The sequence below is a fragment of the Salmo trutta genome, chromosome 1 (assembly GCF_901001165.1).
Source record: "Salmo trutta chromosome 1, fSalTru1.1, whole genome shotgun sequence".
Taxonomy (NCBI): Eukaryota; Metazoa; Chordata; class Actinopteri; order Salmoniformes; family Salmonidae; genus Salmo; species Salmo trutta.
Window position 1 is genome coordinate 61,158,053 of NC_042957.1, and position 15,887 is coordinate 61,173,939.

The window sequence follows — 15,887 nt, forward strand, 5'->3', positions numbered from 1 at the left end:
TACAGTTGGGAATTTATTTCCATTGTGGTCCTTGCTTTTTTTTTTTTTTTTACATAAATACATATATAATTACATAGATACAGACAAATTACTGAGGTACAGACAAAAAAAATGCTCGACCTCAAGTTGACTATGAGGGGGGAGTTTAAGAACAATTCTTACAAGCTTGTTTTGTCTGGCCTGTAGCTTATTCTTTACATATTTGGGGCTGCTGGTGAACCATGATCTTCAGGCATAATCAAAGTGACACTGGACCAACACATTAGCCAGTCTGTAATAGGTATGAAGGTGTCTGGTCAGAGTTCCTGACATATCGTACTGGTCTTATTCTGTCATTTCTGTTCTTTTTTCTTTTTTTTATTGTATTTTTCCCGTGGTGTTATCCAATTTGTATTCTTATTCAGACTCTTGAAATATTTGCTCTATACAACCAAAATGTACCCTTAACATGTGAATGGAATTACGGCCTTTGTAAAGACAGCAAAGATATATTGTGTATGTTTAGTACATGTTCTTTATATGCTCTTGAATAAAAATGTATGAATGAAAAGTATGTGTGGAAATACGTAGTGCACATAAAGTTAACTTCTGCGGTTAAATTCCCATGCACCGAATAAAAAACAACAAGTTAAATGGGTTTCCATCGCAATTTTAACTCTTGGCCTACTGATGGTTTTGCCACACACATTATTATTTTTTTGCATAGGTATTGCGAATGTGGCCACTCTCGTATTGGCACCTGTGCTCTAGCCAACAGCTCACAGATACAGAGTGGGTATAGCCAACATGATGAGATTATTATGGACAAAAGAGCCAGATTATTTTTATTTATCAAACGGCACCAAACATCGATCATCATGTCACCAGAATAAGACCATCGATATGTATTGAAAGGAGCATTAATCTCCTCACCATTCACTTTCACCACCACCCTGTGAAGGTCATCATAAATGATTTCATCTGTAGCCTAATAAACTGCATGCTTTCCCATGATGTCGTGACTTTTTTTATCCAACATGTACTTTACTCACAAAAAAAGTTGGACGGAAGCCTGGTTAATGTTAAACCATTTTGAGGAGGCTGGAATTATATTTTGGACAATATGCGCTTGAAGTATCTAATCGGATTAAAACTCGTTGTTTTTATGCCACATACCACAAAAGGTAAAACATTTTTAAAGTGAAATGATTCATATTTAGGTTATATTAAAGTGTTAGGTTCTATGTGCACGAGGAATAGACCCTTGGATTGGAGAGGAGACAGAGCGCGTATTAAGTGTTCCTGAATAACTGGACCTACCAGGAAGAACGCTGATCTGCAACAGACAGCGAGTCTCAGTGTCAAAAGTAAAAATACACCCAGACTGGCCTGCTACCGCGCCTTTCGAGACCTTATAAACGGTCTAGAGTAGACTCACAACTGATCCAAATGCAATGAAACATTCAAATCACAGGCCTTTGTCGCCGTTATTCAAATGACATTTTCACTGCAGCCTAGAGTAGAATTTTGCACTCGCTTGAAAACAGTAATGCAATTACAGGTAACCTGAAACTGGCCGAAACAGGTAACCCTAATCGAGTCTTGTATTATTCCACGTCCTTGTTCAAGGCATAGACCAAATTGCACAGTTCTAAGCAATCTTGTATCTATAGAATTTCAAGCCAACCCCATGGCCATTTCATATAGAGGGTTACCTACTGATCACAGCATGTTTGTGTTGGAGACTATCTGAAATCCCACAGCTGTGGTCTTGGACTGATTCATGTAAATGTCAGAAGTTTGATTTCGAAAATGGATCTTATTGAAATTCTGGCTTCTCAAACTAAATCTGACATTTTTTTAATTACTGAGACTTGGTTAAAAAGGTATGTGCCAGACTCTGATATGTCTCTAAATGGATATAATATTTAAAGATCTGACAGTGCTGGCAGAAGTGGAGGTGTCTCCAAATTCATGAAGAACAACTTGAATGTTACTTTGTGTATTACCATCTCTGTCCCCAAGCAATTTGAATGGATTGTCCTAAATGTGGGACCCCCTCATTACCCAAGCAGGTTATGACAGCCTCTGGACCCATTTGGAAAGAAGTAGAGGGTGCTCAACCAATGTGAGTCGAGGTGCAACCTAAAAATGTGCAAACATCATTGGAAAGGAAAAGGCGCAAGGCTCGCTCACCATTAAAAATTCCTACTTTTATTAAGCAAGTTTAAAAGATTTACGTTTTCGGCCTTCAATGTCATTTTTCAGAATAATCACAAAGGGAATGGACAAGTTCATATGGGGCATGGGGCAGACAATTAGGGAGAAAACTCTTAAACTGGTGGTGTTAGTGAGAGACGGTGTGGTAGACCATACAGGTTGATACTCAGGGTGTGAGGTACTGTGGTCAATGTCTCCACCTAGTGATGAACTACACAAGTGGAACCAGTAAAAAAACTATTGGAAAACTGGGCAAGCTCTTTTTCAACTGCAGTAGGTGTAATTTATATACAACCTTTACTATATAATACATGTTCAATATGTTGTGTATTGGAATATAAACAACAGGGCTAAGCAAAACTAGGGATAACAACAAAAAACATCAAAAGCTTAGGAAAAGAGGTCTAAAACGGGCTTGTCACTTGACAAAGAAAGGGATGCAGCCCTTCACAAAATAACACTATAGTCCATCTCTAGGTTAAGACCTCTGGGGACTAAAGTATCTAAGGAATGGATCCAGAACATCTCTCTGGAACTTTGGTGTTTGTCAACATCACACTGCTTTTGTTTTTGCTGACTTGTTCAATTCCAAAGTAAAAGAACTCATTAAGTGTCCTCACTCTTTGAAATGGAGGGCCACTGGGCTGTTGGGGTCAGCACGTCAAAAGGCACTTCAGTGCTCATACATTCTAGTGCAGGTATCATCAACTAGATTCAGCCGCTTGCCGATTTTTTTTCTTGAGTGGATGGTCAGGGTGCCGGAACAAAATTACAAATAATGAGTGGATTGCAAATTGCCTGCAAGAAGCCCAAACAGATATAATGTTTGAATAAAACATAATAATTTTTAACCTTGTTTACATTTGAGAATACTTGGGAACAGATTTCTTAAATTAAAATCACTTGGAGCTGATTTCCTGGTGTTTTTACAGTCTTTCATGCCCCCAAAAATAATACAAAATAAATAAATAAAAATGTCTCTCTGAAAGATTGGGGGGCCAAATAAAACCATCCGTGGGCCAAAATCAGTTGGGGAACCCTGTTCTAGTGCGTAACTCCCTTGAGGTTCTCCTATGAAAAATAAGCCGCACAGGCAGCGAATCACGTAGATCACGTTGCTAGAATTGCAATTGACGGTACTTTTGATTTTTATGTCTCAACCCGATCTGGGGTGGGAGAAACTTTTCATATGTTTAGTGTACTGGCATTGAGTATACAATGCGTAATAATTTATTAAAACCTATTTTCACTTTGTCATTATGGGGTGTGCAGATTGCTGAGTGGATTTTTGTATTTAATCCATTTTAGAATAAGGCTGTAACGTAACATTTTTAGGAAAAATTCAAGGGGTCTGAACACTTTCAGAAGGTACTGTATATACATATATATCTTTTTTTTGTTGCCTGTTTTGAATGTTATTTTGGCATTAATACGTGTCACATATCAGTTTGCAAACAATGTAAAAAAAATGTAATCATTGAGTTAATAAAGCCGCATACAAACTTGGTCTCTTTTTTGTTTTCTTTAGTAAAGCAGCTCCAAAATGCAGGTGTTTCATCCTAGCTCAGTGCTTTCTGTGGTGGTGGGGCAGCCAGCGAAAAATACTGAGCGTAGGGGTTGGTAGTGTTCTCTAGTTGCGCTGTGATTGGCTCAGTGTTTTGTCACTCATGGGGACACTACGTCACCGCCAAATCTACGGGTAGAGATAGAAAATTCAAGCCCCTTGGGTGCTGCCATAGAGTTACATTCGAAGTGCCCATCCAAGAAGGCTCAAGGTCATTGGCCACAGATAAAATGATGTCAAATCACATATCTACCGTATCTTTTATTGGACTGATTATGTCAACATTAGACTTTTAAAATCTTAGCTAGCAAGCTAGGAGTCATCATCATGAATCAAGTCGACAATCTACTGGCAAATCCTTTTCAATCCTTATCATATGAAATTGTAGATGAACTGTATCTGTGGCCATTGGACATGAACATTACACAAAAAATTGGAAATCACAAATTCAACAATGAGTGGTTTGGAAGGAATCAGTTGCAAACTGCAAGCATTGCAAATAAATCACTAGCCTGCTATTCAGTGGAGTGGGTGTGTGGTCTACATTTTCCCAGCTTAAAAGGATAAACTATTCAACATTGGCCATGCTGTCAATCCAGCATGACTTCTGCTGCGCTCAAAACAACTGGAAACTTGGAACTGGAAAATCTCAAATTTCAGTGAGTTCAAGACAACTGTGAACTCGGAAAAAAGGAGCTCCAACTGGGAAAATAAGTTTTGAACGATGATCCAACTCGGAATTGCAAGAACTGGGGCCTCTTTCTAGAGCGCTGACCTGAAGATCACTGATGTCAACCTTGTTTTTTTCAGAGTTCCCAGTTGTCTTGAAAGAACCATAAATCCAGAGAATGCCGGACTTTGATGACAAAGTTTACCCAAGAAGGTCCACCGTGAGCACAGCACAACAAAGTGAGTCCAAAAACGTCTTGTATGCTGCTGCATACATTATGTAATATGCTAGGGAGATATGTATTTTTTTTATTTTATTTCACCTTTATTTAACCAGGTAGGCAAGTTGAGAACAAGTTCTCATTTACAATGTATACTGTAGCTAAGAAAGTAATACTAAGTGTATGTTGTGTAGTAAGCTGTTAATAGCCCATGTGCCTCACCCTAATAATTTGGTCCCTTTTCCCCTCATAATTTAGCCTACTGTTCTGACTTGGTGTACATGTAGCCTATAGCCTGCTTTAGCAAAATGTCATAATTGAATATTGTAAGAGTTTTCATTGTCTGCTTATATGCCCCTTTTATTTATCCTACGGTTCTGACTTGGTGTACAGGGAGAATACTGTAAGAAAGGTCCATGTTCTGAATTCTGTTGCTGTACATTTCAAAAGTGCTGAGCAAATAGTTATATTGACTACGTCCATCCTACCTCGTTCATTAATGTCTTAATCAAATTACGGATTGCCTCTTATTCTCTCGTCATCCACTTATGCCATAGTTTGTACATCTAAATTGTCAGTAGAAACCACATTTGTTTAAGCAAGTCAGCCATATCAGCTATGTTTTTTTTAATGGCAGTAAATTAGGCTGAATTAACTGTTTCGCTGCCATACAAGGCTCCACTGATAGCCAGGTGTAACAGTGGTAAGGTGTTGGGACTCTGCTGTTGGGACAGCTTTATGTAGGCCCTAACAGTTTGTGGGCACCGTTTGTCACCATTATACTGCAATTAATGTATTGTTTATTGTTGTGTAGTGGCTTTGCTGGGATGGATCTAAAAAAATAAATGTTTAGTTTGTCCCACCAAGATTTACAAGGTAAAATCGCCACTGCACTGGACACAAACTGGTTGAATTACTGTTGATTCAAAGTCATCACATTGCATTTTTTGTTGTTGAAATTTTTCAACCAGTTTGTGCCTAATGGGCACAACATTTTCAATGACCGAAATGTAATACTGTGTGTACAGGTATGCCTGAGTGGATGTGTAGGGCTTTGAGTGGATGAGTAGTGTTGAGATATAGCGACAGAGTATTGAGTAGATATCTGGTAAATCATGGGGAATAAATGTGCCTAAAGCCAATGCGTTGCATTGTAGATCTATTTTTTTATTTAACTAGGCAAGACAGTTTTAAGAACAAATTCTTATTTACAATGACGGCCTACACCGGCCAAACCTGGACGACGCTGGGCCAATTGTGCACCAATCACTGTTACTGCTGCTTCTGCTCAGCCAGCATCTGGTTTGGTCTCATGCCCCAACTTGGTCTCAGTGCATTTCTTAATATTCTGTATGTAAATCCGATACACTCCATTTAGTATGATATGTTTAATATGGTATGTATTCATTTGTGGATGTCCATGTTATGTTATATGTTTATTTGTTATGAATTTGCAAAACACACTGTATGTTACGAATTTGCAAAACGCAGTATATGTTACAAATTCTAGCTAGGTGGCTAACCTTATGGTTAGGGAAGGGTTCGCTAAAAGAGTTGATGTTAGGGTTAGGGGAAGGGTTAGCTAACATGCTAAGCAGTTGCATAGCTAAAAAGTAGTAAGTAGTTGAAAATTTGCTAAAATGCTCAAGTTATCCCTGATGAGATTTGAACTCACAACCTTTGGGTTGGTAGACGTTGGTGTTATACAATTTAGTCATTTAGCAGACACTCTTATCCAGAGCGACTTACAGTAGAGTGCATACATTTTTATTACATTTTAAATACTGGCCCCCCGTGGGAATCAAACCCACAACCCTGAAAGCGCCATGCTCTACCAACTGAGCTACAGTGGGACTATATATGTGGGATTATATGTGAAACAGTATAGCTTCCGTCCCTCTCCTCGCCCCAACCTGGGCTTGAACCAGGGACCCTCTGCACACATCGCGCCATAAAAGCCACGGCCCTTGCAGAGCAAGGGGAACAACTACTTCAGGTCTCAGAGCGAGTGACGTCACCCGATTGAAACGCTATTAGCGCGCACCACCGCTAACTAACTAGCCATTTCACATCGGGTACATATACCTACCTATCCACCCCGACCAACACCCTAATTTCATAACCATAATAATAACCATCTGTCTTATGTAACCACACCAAATATAACATATAATTATACTTTGATAGTTCCGAATTTACGTTACTATGTTATGTCTAGTCTATGAGACCAGGCTACATGCCCGAGTTGAACCCATGCGCCATGTGGGGAGCCTGCTGGATGAACTGTTGGAAGAGACACACTCAGAGCAGGACAAGTACATCATGAATGTTCATGATTTCACCACGTCTTGAATTGAGGTCAGCTCTGTCAATTATTGCACTACTGCTTGCAATTTTATGTAACTAGGCAAGTCAGTTAAGAACAAATTCTTATTTACAATGACGGCCTACCCCAGACTACGCTGGGCCAATTGTGCGCCGCCCTATGGGACTCCCAATCACGGCTGGATGTTACTCAGCCTGGATTCGAACCAGGGACTGTAGTGACGCCTTAGCTGCGCCACTCGGGAACCCAAATGCAGTGTCCAATGTTATAATCCCTCACCATACATTTAGAGTGCAGTATTAGAGTCGGATTGATAACGCTCAATCCAGATAGGCAGCGATGGCAAAGGTGACGTGTTCTGATGGAACTGTTCTATCAAATATGCCTATGCTCCGCCACGGTAGGTAGCAGTAATGCACCATATACGACCACGGCGCTACAGGAAGAAGAATCTACCATTAATTTCCGTAAATAAAATCGGTCACCATTTTCTCTTCCTGTTGTGAAGTTAGCGGCATGAAGAAGGCACGTTTCATTGTATCACGATCGAAACAGCATTTTGCGTTGCAAATAGAATTGTAGCTATCTGAACACTATTTCATTTGATTGGTAAGACTGAAGCCTTTCAAATACGTTTCTGTAAACGCATTACCATCAAACTAATGGTAGCCAGCACATTTATAGCAAGCTGTTCTAACTGTATTGTGTTGTCATGCTTTATGTTTCACAATACTTGCTTACCACTCTGTATCTTAGTCAATTTACTCGCGTGCTATTGTCGCCATCCTCCCCTCCCCAGCGCTTGTGTGTAAAGCTTGGAGATTGAGGGGAGAGATTTCATGAACACTCCCCCCTTGAAGACGGTGCGGTTTGGGGGCAATGTTGTTGCCACGTTAGCGAAATTCAAACAGGTGAGGTTTCCAATCCAGTGACACCAAACATGGATGCCTTAAACACTTATATGATTCACTCTGGAATGTAGTTATAACCTGGTATGAATGACAGTATTTGCTGCTGGTTGGTTGTTTTTCAAGGGAGACACCAGTGACTATGAGTTGTTGAAACATCAGCTGGCAGATCCAGATATCAAGGTAAATGAGCACGACTAGCAGTTATGCAACATGTACTGTGTAACAAGAAAGTTTCCAGAGGTCTTAATGATAATAGAATGTCTTCCTTTTTTGACAGGATGCCCAAATCATCAACTGGCTGCAGGAATTCCGGAATTGTGTGACACAACTCAGCAAAGACCATGAGCAGCTGATCTATTTGGTTCTGGTGAGGATGGAACACTTGAATCAAGAGATGGACAGTACTGCCCAGGCCAGGAACAGTTTTCTAATGCTGTATCTACCCTTTGTCTCTGTGTACCAGAGGCTGCCGTGGCTGGGTCGAAGCCCTGCCGTAGTGGAGGAGTATCTGGCCTTCCTCAGTAACCTGGTATCTGCTCAGACTGTCTACCTCCGGGCCTGCCTCAAGATGGTGGTCTCCAACTTCACACCCAGTGAGTTCCTGTCTGTCTGCGTGGACATTCTGATAACTCAATATGGCTACTTTGAAGACGTATTGTTTTTCCTTCCTTTCCAGAGAGAGTGAAGATTTGTGAGGGAGGAGTGGATATCTCCGACTCGGATGATGACGATGAAAGTAGGTGTTATTGTTTCGTTACTGTTTCCAATGGAAAACCAAGATTGTTCAACGGACAGTCCCTGAAATGTTTCATTGCAATACACACTGCAGTAAATTCATAGTGATCTGAGAATGCGGTTGGTAAAAGGCTGCTCTACTTGTCCTTTTAGGGAAACTAGGCACACTTCTAAAGTCCTTGAAGAGTGAGGATGATAAGAGGGGAGGTGAGGTGTAGATAAGATAATGCACGGAGACTCTAGCACTGGGGACTTTCACTGCAGGAGTCCCACTCCTTATGGTTACTGATTTATCAGGCTGACAGACCTCTTCATAAATTTTAGTTTTACTTCAATGTTACAATTTCTTTTTACTTCAAACGTTACAGAATCAGTGTTCCATTCCAATATAAAGGGTATAATGACACCCAGTTCACAGATCCAACTTGTTCAACGTTGGATGTTAGTTCAAAACGGCAAATACTTTTTTCATTTATGCACAATTTTAACCCTTTGTCTTCTTTCTTGATTTTTGAAGACCTTCCAATAAATTTTGACCAGTGTCATCAGGCCCTGCAGCTGATTGCCAGATATGTCCCATCGTAAGTAGCCATAAGACAATTCTACAACATGTTGCTGGATCATTTTCAGACCCAGGTCTGACCTTGGGAATTGTTGACCCCCAATGCAAACTGGTAACAAACTTTTTGTTCTTCGTCCTTCTCATTTCAGCACCAGCCGTTTCCTGATGCCCATTCTGACTGAGAACTTTCCTTTTGTGCAGAAATCTTCCAGAACCCTGGTAAGCAGTGGCTACGGTAGGTAGCCGGTTCTTTTGTGCAGAAATCTTCCAGAACCCTGGTAAGCAGTGGCTACGGTAGGTAGCCGGTTATTTTGTGCAGAAATCTTCCAGAACCCTGGTAAGTAGTGGCTACGGTAGGTAGCCTCATGTTTGTTGTTTTAATTGTCAGATTGTTGTACAGTATGGTTGTCTTTCTCTCTCCCCAGGAGTGTTATGTCCATAACCTTCTGCGGGTGGCGGTGTACATCCCCTCTCTACAACGACACGTCCTGGAACTCATCATCAGTAGGATGCTCAAACTGGACGTAAGTGTGTGTGTGTTTGTTAAGCCACAGTTGCTCCTGTGTGTGTGTGTGTTGGCTTTCCAGTTCTTCACTGAGAAATTGTGTTTTTTTGTGTGCTAACACTGTGTGTTGTGTTCCAGGTGAGTGCTTCTCGGGGAGAGATAGAGGAGGTGGAGAACGCTGTGCAGCAGCAGGAGATGAAAGGAGAGCAGGAGGAGGAGGGCCTCTTTGACATGGTGACTGACTAGATCTGCTAGGGTTTACATACAGCACTCACTGGTGTGATAGTTCTCCATTTTGCGACTGATGTGGTGTGACGTTTCCCTCCTCTCTCTATCACGCAGGATGAGGATGTGTGTTCAGTGAAGTCCAGTCCAGCAGGGACCAATGTGATGGTCCACCCTGTCGCTGAGAGACTGGACACTCTCATGGTTGTGCTGCTGGCCTTCATCAAGGACATGTGCCATGTCAACGGTGAGCACAGGGTCTTCACACACACTCACTAGACATATGACAAGACAGTGCTTACTCTGCTCCCTTTTGCTCTCCCCTTCCACCCCTCCATCTCTCCCCCTCTACTCTCTCTCTGGCAGGTTGTCTGGATGTGGAGCAGACTAAGGATCTATACAAGGACCTGGTGTGTGTGTTTGATAAACTTATCCTACCTACACACGCCTCCTGTCACGTCCAATACGCCCTCTTCTACCTCTGCAGCTTCAGACTGGTCAGTACTCGCAACAGTGTGCATCCGTGCGACTTTATAGTAGTGGCATTTTATAGAACGGTTGAGTGGGTAACTGGATTGATTGGCTGTGTGTTTGACCCCTCTCTCAGGCTCTGGCAGAGGCGTTTCTGGAACACCTGTGGAGGTTACTGCAGAGCCCGTCTCACCCGGCAGTACTGCGCCAATCTGCCGCTGGCTACATGGGTAGCTTCCTGGCCCGTGCCAACTTCCTGCCCGTCGCGTGAGTCACACCCTCTGTCCTCCTAAATATGTTCAGAACGGGCTTCTTAGAGCATGTTGGGGTGTGGTTGGTTCTACACAGCATACTCTCTGGTCCCTCCTAACTCCCTAACTAAGATTCTCTGACTGTGTTCTCCGTCCTGCAGTACGGTGTGTGCGTGTCTGGACCTGCTGGTCCCCTGGCTCCACCTATACATAGACAGCCAGGACTCTGGCTCCCGGGCCTACTGTGACATCATGCTACACGGGCCCTTCTACAACGCCTGCCAGGCTGTCTTCTACACACTCATCTTCAGACACAGGAGCATCCTGGAGGGGGACATGAAGAAAGGTAGGGGATTACACATGCGTGTAAAACACATACTTACACAGATACAATCCCCAAAAAATGGTATCAGTTGAGATATATATATATATATATATATATTAGGGGGGGCTTTACCAGTGTCCAGTATTATATAACTGTGTGTCTGTTTCCCCCCCAGGGCTGGCGTACCTGCAGGGTCTGAACCTAGAGAGGATAGTGATGTGTCAGCTCAACCCTCTGAAGGTCTGCCTGCCTGCCGTCACCAACATGTTTGCTGCCATCACCAGGTACCGTGGTACACCAACCAACCACCCTTTTAGCCAGTCACACATCAATTACACTCTGCTACAGCACTGTTCAGTTCTGTCTGTCTGCTTCTAAAAATGTGCAGTGGTTGTTTGACCCAGACGTGTATCCATCCATCCATCCATCCACCCACAGAAAGTACCAGTTGGTGTTCTGCTACACCATCATCGAGAGGAACAGCCGCCATGTTCTCCCCGTGGTCCGCAGCTCCGTGGGGGGCGACTGTGTGTCCACCAACACCAACCCCCTGGACAGTTTCTTCCCCTTTGACCCCTACGTGCTCAAGAGGTAACCCATGAACCCTTCTCAGGGACCACTTATCAGTAGGCACAAAACAGGAGAAATTGGTTGGAAATGGCAGTAGTACGACCTGAACTCTAAGAAGAGAGTTCATTTTCTATTTCTGATCATGTTTTTCTTCTCTCCTCTCCAGGTCAAGTAAACTCATCGAGCCCCTCTACCAGGTGTGGGAGGAGCCAGCAGACACTGAGGTGGAAACCTTCACCACCAAGAGAGTCAGACAGGTAAAACACAGACACTCTTGTATTCTCTCAGGCACACACATGATTGGATGCTGTGTGTCTCCCTATTGGTTGTTTTTGTGGTTTGATTGGCTGTTTTCTCTCTGTCTCAGTGCTCGGATGCAGATGAGGATGACTTCCTGCGAGGGGAGACGCCGGAGACAAAGGGGGTGATGGGTATGACCCCTGGCTCGTATGAGTCACACCTCCACAGCCCCAGCAGTGTGGGCTCCCCGCCCATTGCCTTCCTACAGAGACCCTTCTGACACCCCCATATTTAACATGGACTCATCCACAACCCCCTGAAAAATGGACTATTCCACAACCCTGAGTGCCTTCATACAGAGACACCCAGCTTTAACTTTTTCAAATGGAATATTAAATGATCTTACCATAGACCGTTCTGATTTTGACCCCCTGCTGTTTTAAAATGGACGGGTCCATCCTTCCCTATCATCTCTGAAGAGAAGTATCAGTCGGAACCATCTACAATCACCACCCCATCAAGAACCTACTCCAGGATGCAAAAGATTATGAACACAAAGTGTACAATGCGTGGCTAGAGCTATTCATTTTCTAATAATGGTTCTATGTTATAGCAGTTAACATGTTATAACTGGTTAATAGTGAATAAGTTCATTTAACTCAACTATGGAAAGAAAATGTATTTGTTTTATCTAGGCTGGGGAAACCGTAAGTAGATTTAGTGTTCTCGGTGACGGTAACTGTATTTACAAAAAAAAAATCTGACACTTTCAATGGTTCATTGATTTTGGTTGTCTCTGATCTACAATTTGTATCAAGTTCTGAACAACACATTTTTATGATTTATATAGTTGTACAAATTGTAAACATGTTCCCTTATTGAAATTCTTCTTAACCAGAACAGATACTTGTAAGAAGGGTCACCTGCACTAGATTAAACATTATTTCTGTAAACTTGTGCTTGTATGAATGCAGTATCAATTACGTAGTTGACATACACTAACCTGTAAATAAAAGCCAAACTATTTCTGGGTTGACAGAAATTAATTTATTGTAAAAAATGATCAGTCGGGAACTGTACAAGGATGTCCTGCCCCACTATGTTGCACTGTAACACACGTCCTCAGGTAGGATTCTCAGAGGGTGTTTGCTTTGTGTATAAAAATACAGAAACACTTTCTCTGAACTTGTGTGAGAAAGAGTAAAGGGGTGTATCGTCATCAGCAGGGTCAAAGAAAGACACTTGGCCCTTGACCCAGTCCAGCTGCACTCTGACCCTATTGAGTTTCTCTGTGACTGTCACGGCTGTTGGGGGTGAGGTCATCGCTCTGTACTCCCTGTCTCACAGACACATGGTCCAAAACCCGTTCTCCGGCCAGGCCTGGACCTCCATATTCCTGGTGACAGACGTACAGGCCACGCCCAGAATCCAGTCGTTGTTACATCCTGTATCCACTACCCAGCAGTGGCTTCCTGAGCTAAGCCTGGTCATGCCCAGGACCTCTGCACTCGTGCGGAAGCGCTCAGGGTTGTCAGGGAGACAGTGGGGCTGGCTGGTGTACTGAAGGGATGTGACAGGAAGAGGCAGGGGTGGGCTGTGTTTGAGTCCAAGGTCACAGGAGCTGAAGAGGGGGAGATGGGCCAGAGACTGGGTTAGAGAGGAAAAGGGTTTGGGTCACCACTGTTTTAGCTTATCTTCGCCAGGTTAAAATGCTGTGGGAGTTAACTTCCTTATCTCCTCATCTCTGTTAACCATTGAAATTGACTTACTGTATTCAACATGCAGAAGCATTTTCTTCCAGACTCTGTACTTGAGGTGCTTGGCCACATCAATCAGCGCCCCTGAAATCCTTTCTGGACCCTGCACTGGGCTCTGAAATGACAAAATAATACAATTGTCCTGTTCAGTATTCCAACGCAGAGAGAGGGAGGAAAAAATAGAATGATCGACAGAGGTGGGGGATATCAACATACATATAGTGGCTTTAAAGTTCTGAAAAACAAAGAAAGTGTAATATTGTGTCTGAATAAACAAATAAGTCCCATCCTCTCCTCAAAAATGATTATTCTGGCTTTATTTAATTTATGTGTAATGTGTAAATTGTGCCAGTACAAACCTGGAGCAATGTCATGTCTTCAGCATCTGTCATCTCCTGTGTTATGACTGTTGTAGTCTCTTTGAGGTATAGCATCCCTGCTGCAGCCTTTGTCACCATACTCTTCATCACCCCTTCTCCTCTTCCTCCTCCTTCAGAGCAGCTAGCCTCGCTGCCTCTTCATCATACAGGAACTGGTGGAGTTCCACAAACAGATCCTTTATCTGCCTCTGTCTACAGGGCCTGATTCTGAGGGGCAGTTAGAGCACAACTTGATGGATTTGAGTTCATTTTAATGAAAAGGATGACATCTGATGACATCTGTGGAGATTACCTTAATGGGCTCGAGCATCTCTTCAGAGGTTCCCTTCAGTCTAATGAGGGAGTCCAGAGTAGGCTGTAAGGTTTTCAGTGCTACGTTGAGCTCATCCTGCAAGTAAGAGGGTATTCTAACATGAGGTTTCTTATGAAAGCAGCAAGCTGTAACTCGATTAGACGTCTAGATTTAATTATGTGAAATAAATTAACAATAGGTTCAATGCCAGGTGTGTCGCTTGATTAAAATAACCCTTTCAATACCTGAGATAATTTACAATGTTTAAAGATGTTTTACTCTGCAAACACACTATGTCCATCAACACCACTCATTGACGTACAACCAGCAGATCAGATATTATCCCATAGGAATGCAGATATAATACTTTACACCCTTTGGAATTTCTCTGCTAATACTGTACACTCGCATATACTGTCAGGATAGACCTGATTAACAGCATTCTACCGCCAGGGGCCACAGGCTCCTTACATGAGGAAATGGCAACGTTAACTATGAAAACAGACGTTGCCAAGTTATTTCATGCATATACATACTAGAGTCATTTAAATTATTATTCAGTCTCTCACCTTGCAATCCTGTGCTGCCTTCTCTGTGGGTACGCAGTCATGGTTCTTGTGTATTTTCGAGGCTTGGCACACTACACAGACAGGCTGCTTGTCCACCAGACAGAAGAATCTGAGTCTCTCTCCATGTAGACTACAAAGTACACTGTTCCCCTCCGCTGAGCTCTGAATCCTGCTCTGTTGCAAAGCTTCACAGAGGTTCTTCAGAGCCAGGTTGGAGGGAGGAGTGTTGTTGGAAGCTCTTCTCCTGCAGACAGGACACTGTCTGAGGTCTGAGGTGTTCCAGTAGCTGTGGCTACATGGTAGGAGGACAGGGTCCCTGAAGATGTCACAGCACACAGGACAGGAGAGATCCTCCTCTGGGAGACACACACTGGATGACCTGATCAGGTACCGGGAGTCTGTGAAGAAGATATCCTCTGGCTTAAACAATGCCTACGTTTCCATGTCAAGCATATAAATGTGGAGATTATTTACTTTTTCTTTCAGAAATGACCTCCCTTTGAATTTTCAAAACAGATACTCAACGTGCCTATTCTTCCATTGTTCTTGTTCTAATGCCAGACCTTAAAAGTGCAGGCTGTTTTCCTGTCTGTTGAGTTGTGTTTGTGTGTGACTCCAGAGACACACAGTACTGCATGACAGACAACAACGTGAAACAGGAAGTCGAGCCCTATTGGTCACATGTGGAATAGCTGCAGACTGGTTTAGCCTAGAACCTGTTACATGTTTTGAATAGCAACATTGTTAAAGGTTGTAGATAGAGATACACAATCAATAACTTTAAAAGCCTTTAAAAGACTGAAAAGGGAAAGACGACTGCCAAGATGTATCTCATGAAGCAGGATGAAAATATGATCAACCAAAATAATAAAACAATTATTGGTAAAATCATCATAAATAAAATGACCACTTGCTGTGCGGTATAAGAGACCACTTATTGTGCGGTATAAGAGAAAACAGTCTATAACTTGGGTGACTGGAGTCTCTGACAATTTTATGGGCTTTCCTCTGACACCGCCTATTATATAGGTCCTGGATGGCAGGAAGTTTGGCCCCAGTGATGTACTGGGCCGTTCGCACTACCCTCTGTAGCGCCTTACGGTCAGATGCCGAGC

At 42.7% G+C, this 15,887-nt stretch overlaps 1 protein-coding gene and 1 long non-coding RNA gene across 5 annotated transcripts; one reads left to right on the forward strand and one right to left on the reverse strand.

Moving 5' to 3' along the window:
- The first annotated feature begins 6,993 nt into the window (after nt 1-6,993).
- Nucleotides 6,994-12,816, forward strand: LOC115204110 (RNA polymerase I-specific transcription initiation factor RRN3). 4 transcript variants are annotated; one of them, XM_029769453.1, is made up of 19 exons: nt 6,994-7,011; nt 7,779-7,890; nt 8,014-8,070; nt 8,168-8,257; nt 8,354-8,483; nt 8,567-8,626; nt 8,779-8,832; nt 9,143-9,206; nt 9,337-9,406; nt 9,613-9,711; nt 9,831-9,926; nt 10,035-10,164; nt 10,284-10,414; nt 10,525-10,655; nt 10,801-10,985; nt 11,140-11,248; nt 11,403-11,555; nt 11,701-11,791; nt 11,902-12,816. In XM_029769453.1, the coding sequence occupies exons 2-19, from the start codon at nt 7,819-7,821 to the stop codon at nt 12,052-12,054; spliced, it is 1,875 nt and encodes a 624-aa protein (XP_029625313.1). In that variant the 5' UTR covers nt 6,994-7,011; nt 7,779-7,818; the 3' UTR covers nt 12,055-12,816. The 4 variants fall into 4 exon arrangements, with proteins under 4 accessions (XP_029625313.1, XP_029625303.1, XP_029625295.1 ...); XM_029769443.1 differs by lacking the exon at nt 6,994-7,011 and adding an exon at nt 7,428-7,588; XM_029769435.1 differs by lacking the exon at nt 6,994-7,011 and having other exon boundaries at nt 7,435-7,890.
- On the reverse strand, nt 12,799-15,414 carry LOC115204131 (uncharacterized). The gene is made up of 5 exons (XR_003880310.1): nt 14,773-15,414; nt 14,204-14,299; nt 13,891-14,118; nt 13,544-13,646; nt 12,799-13,395 (listed from the first exon to the last, which is right to left on the reverse strand). It is a non-coding gene; the product is annotated as an uncharacterized LOC115204131 (long non-coding RNA).
- Between the last annotated feature and the right edge of the window lie 473 nt (nt 15,415-15,887).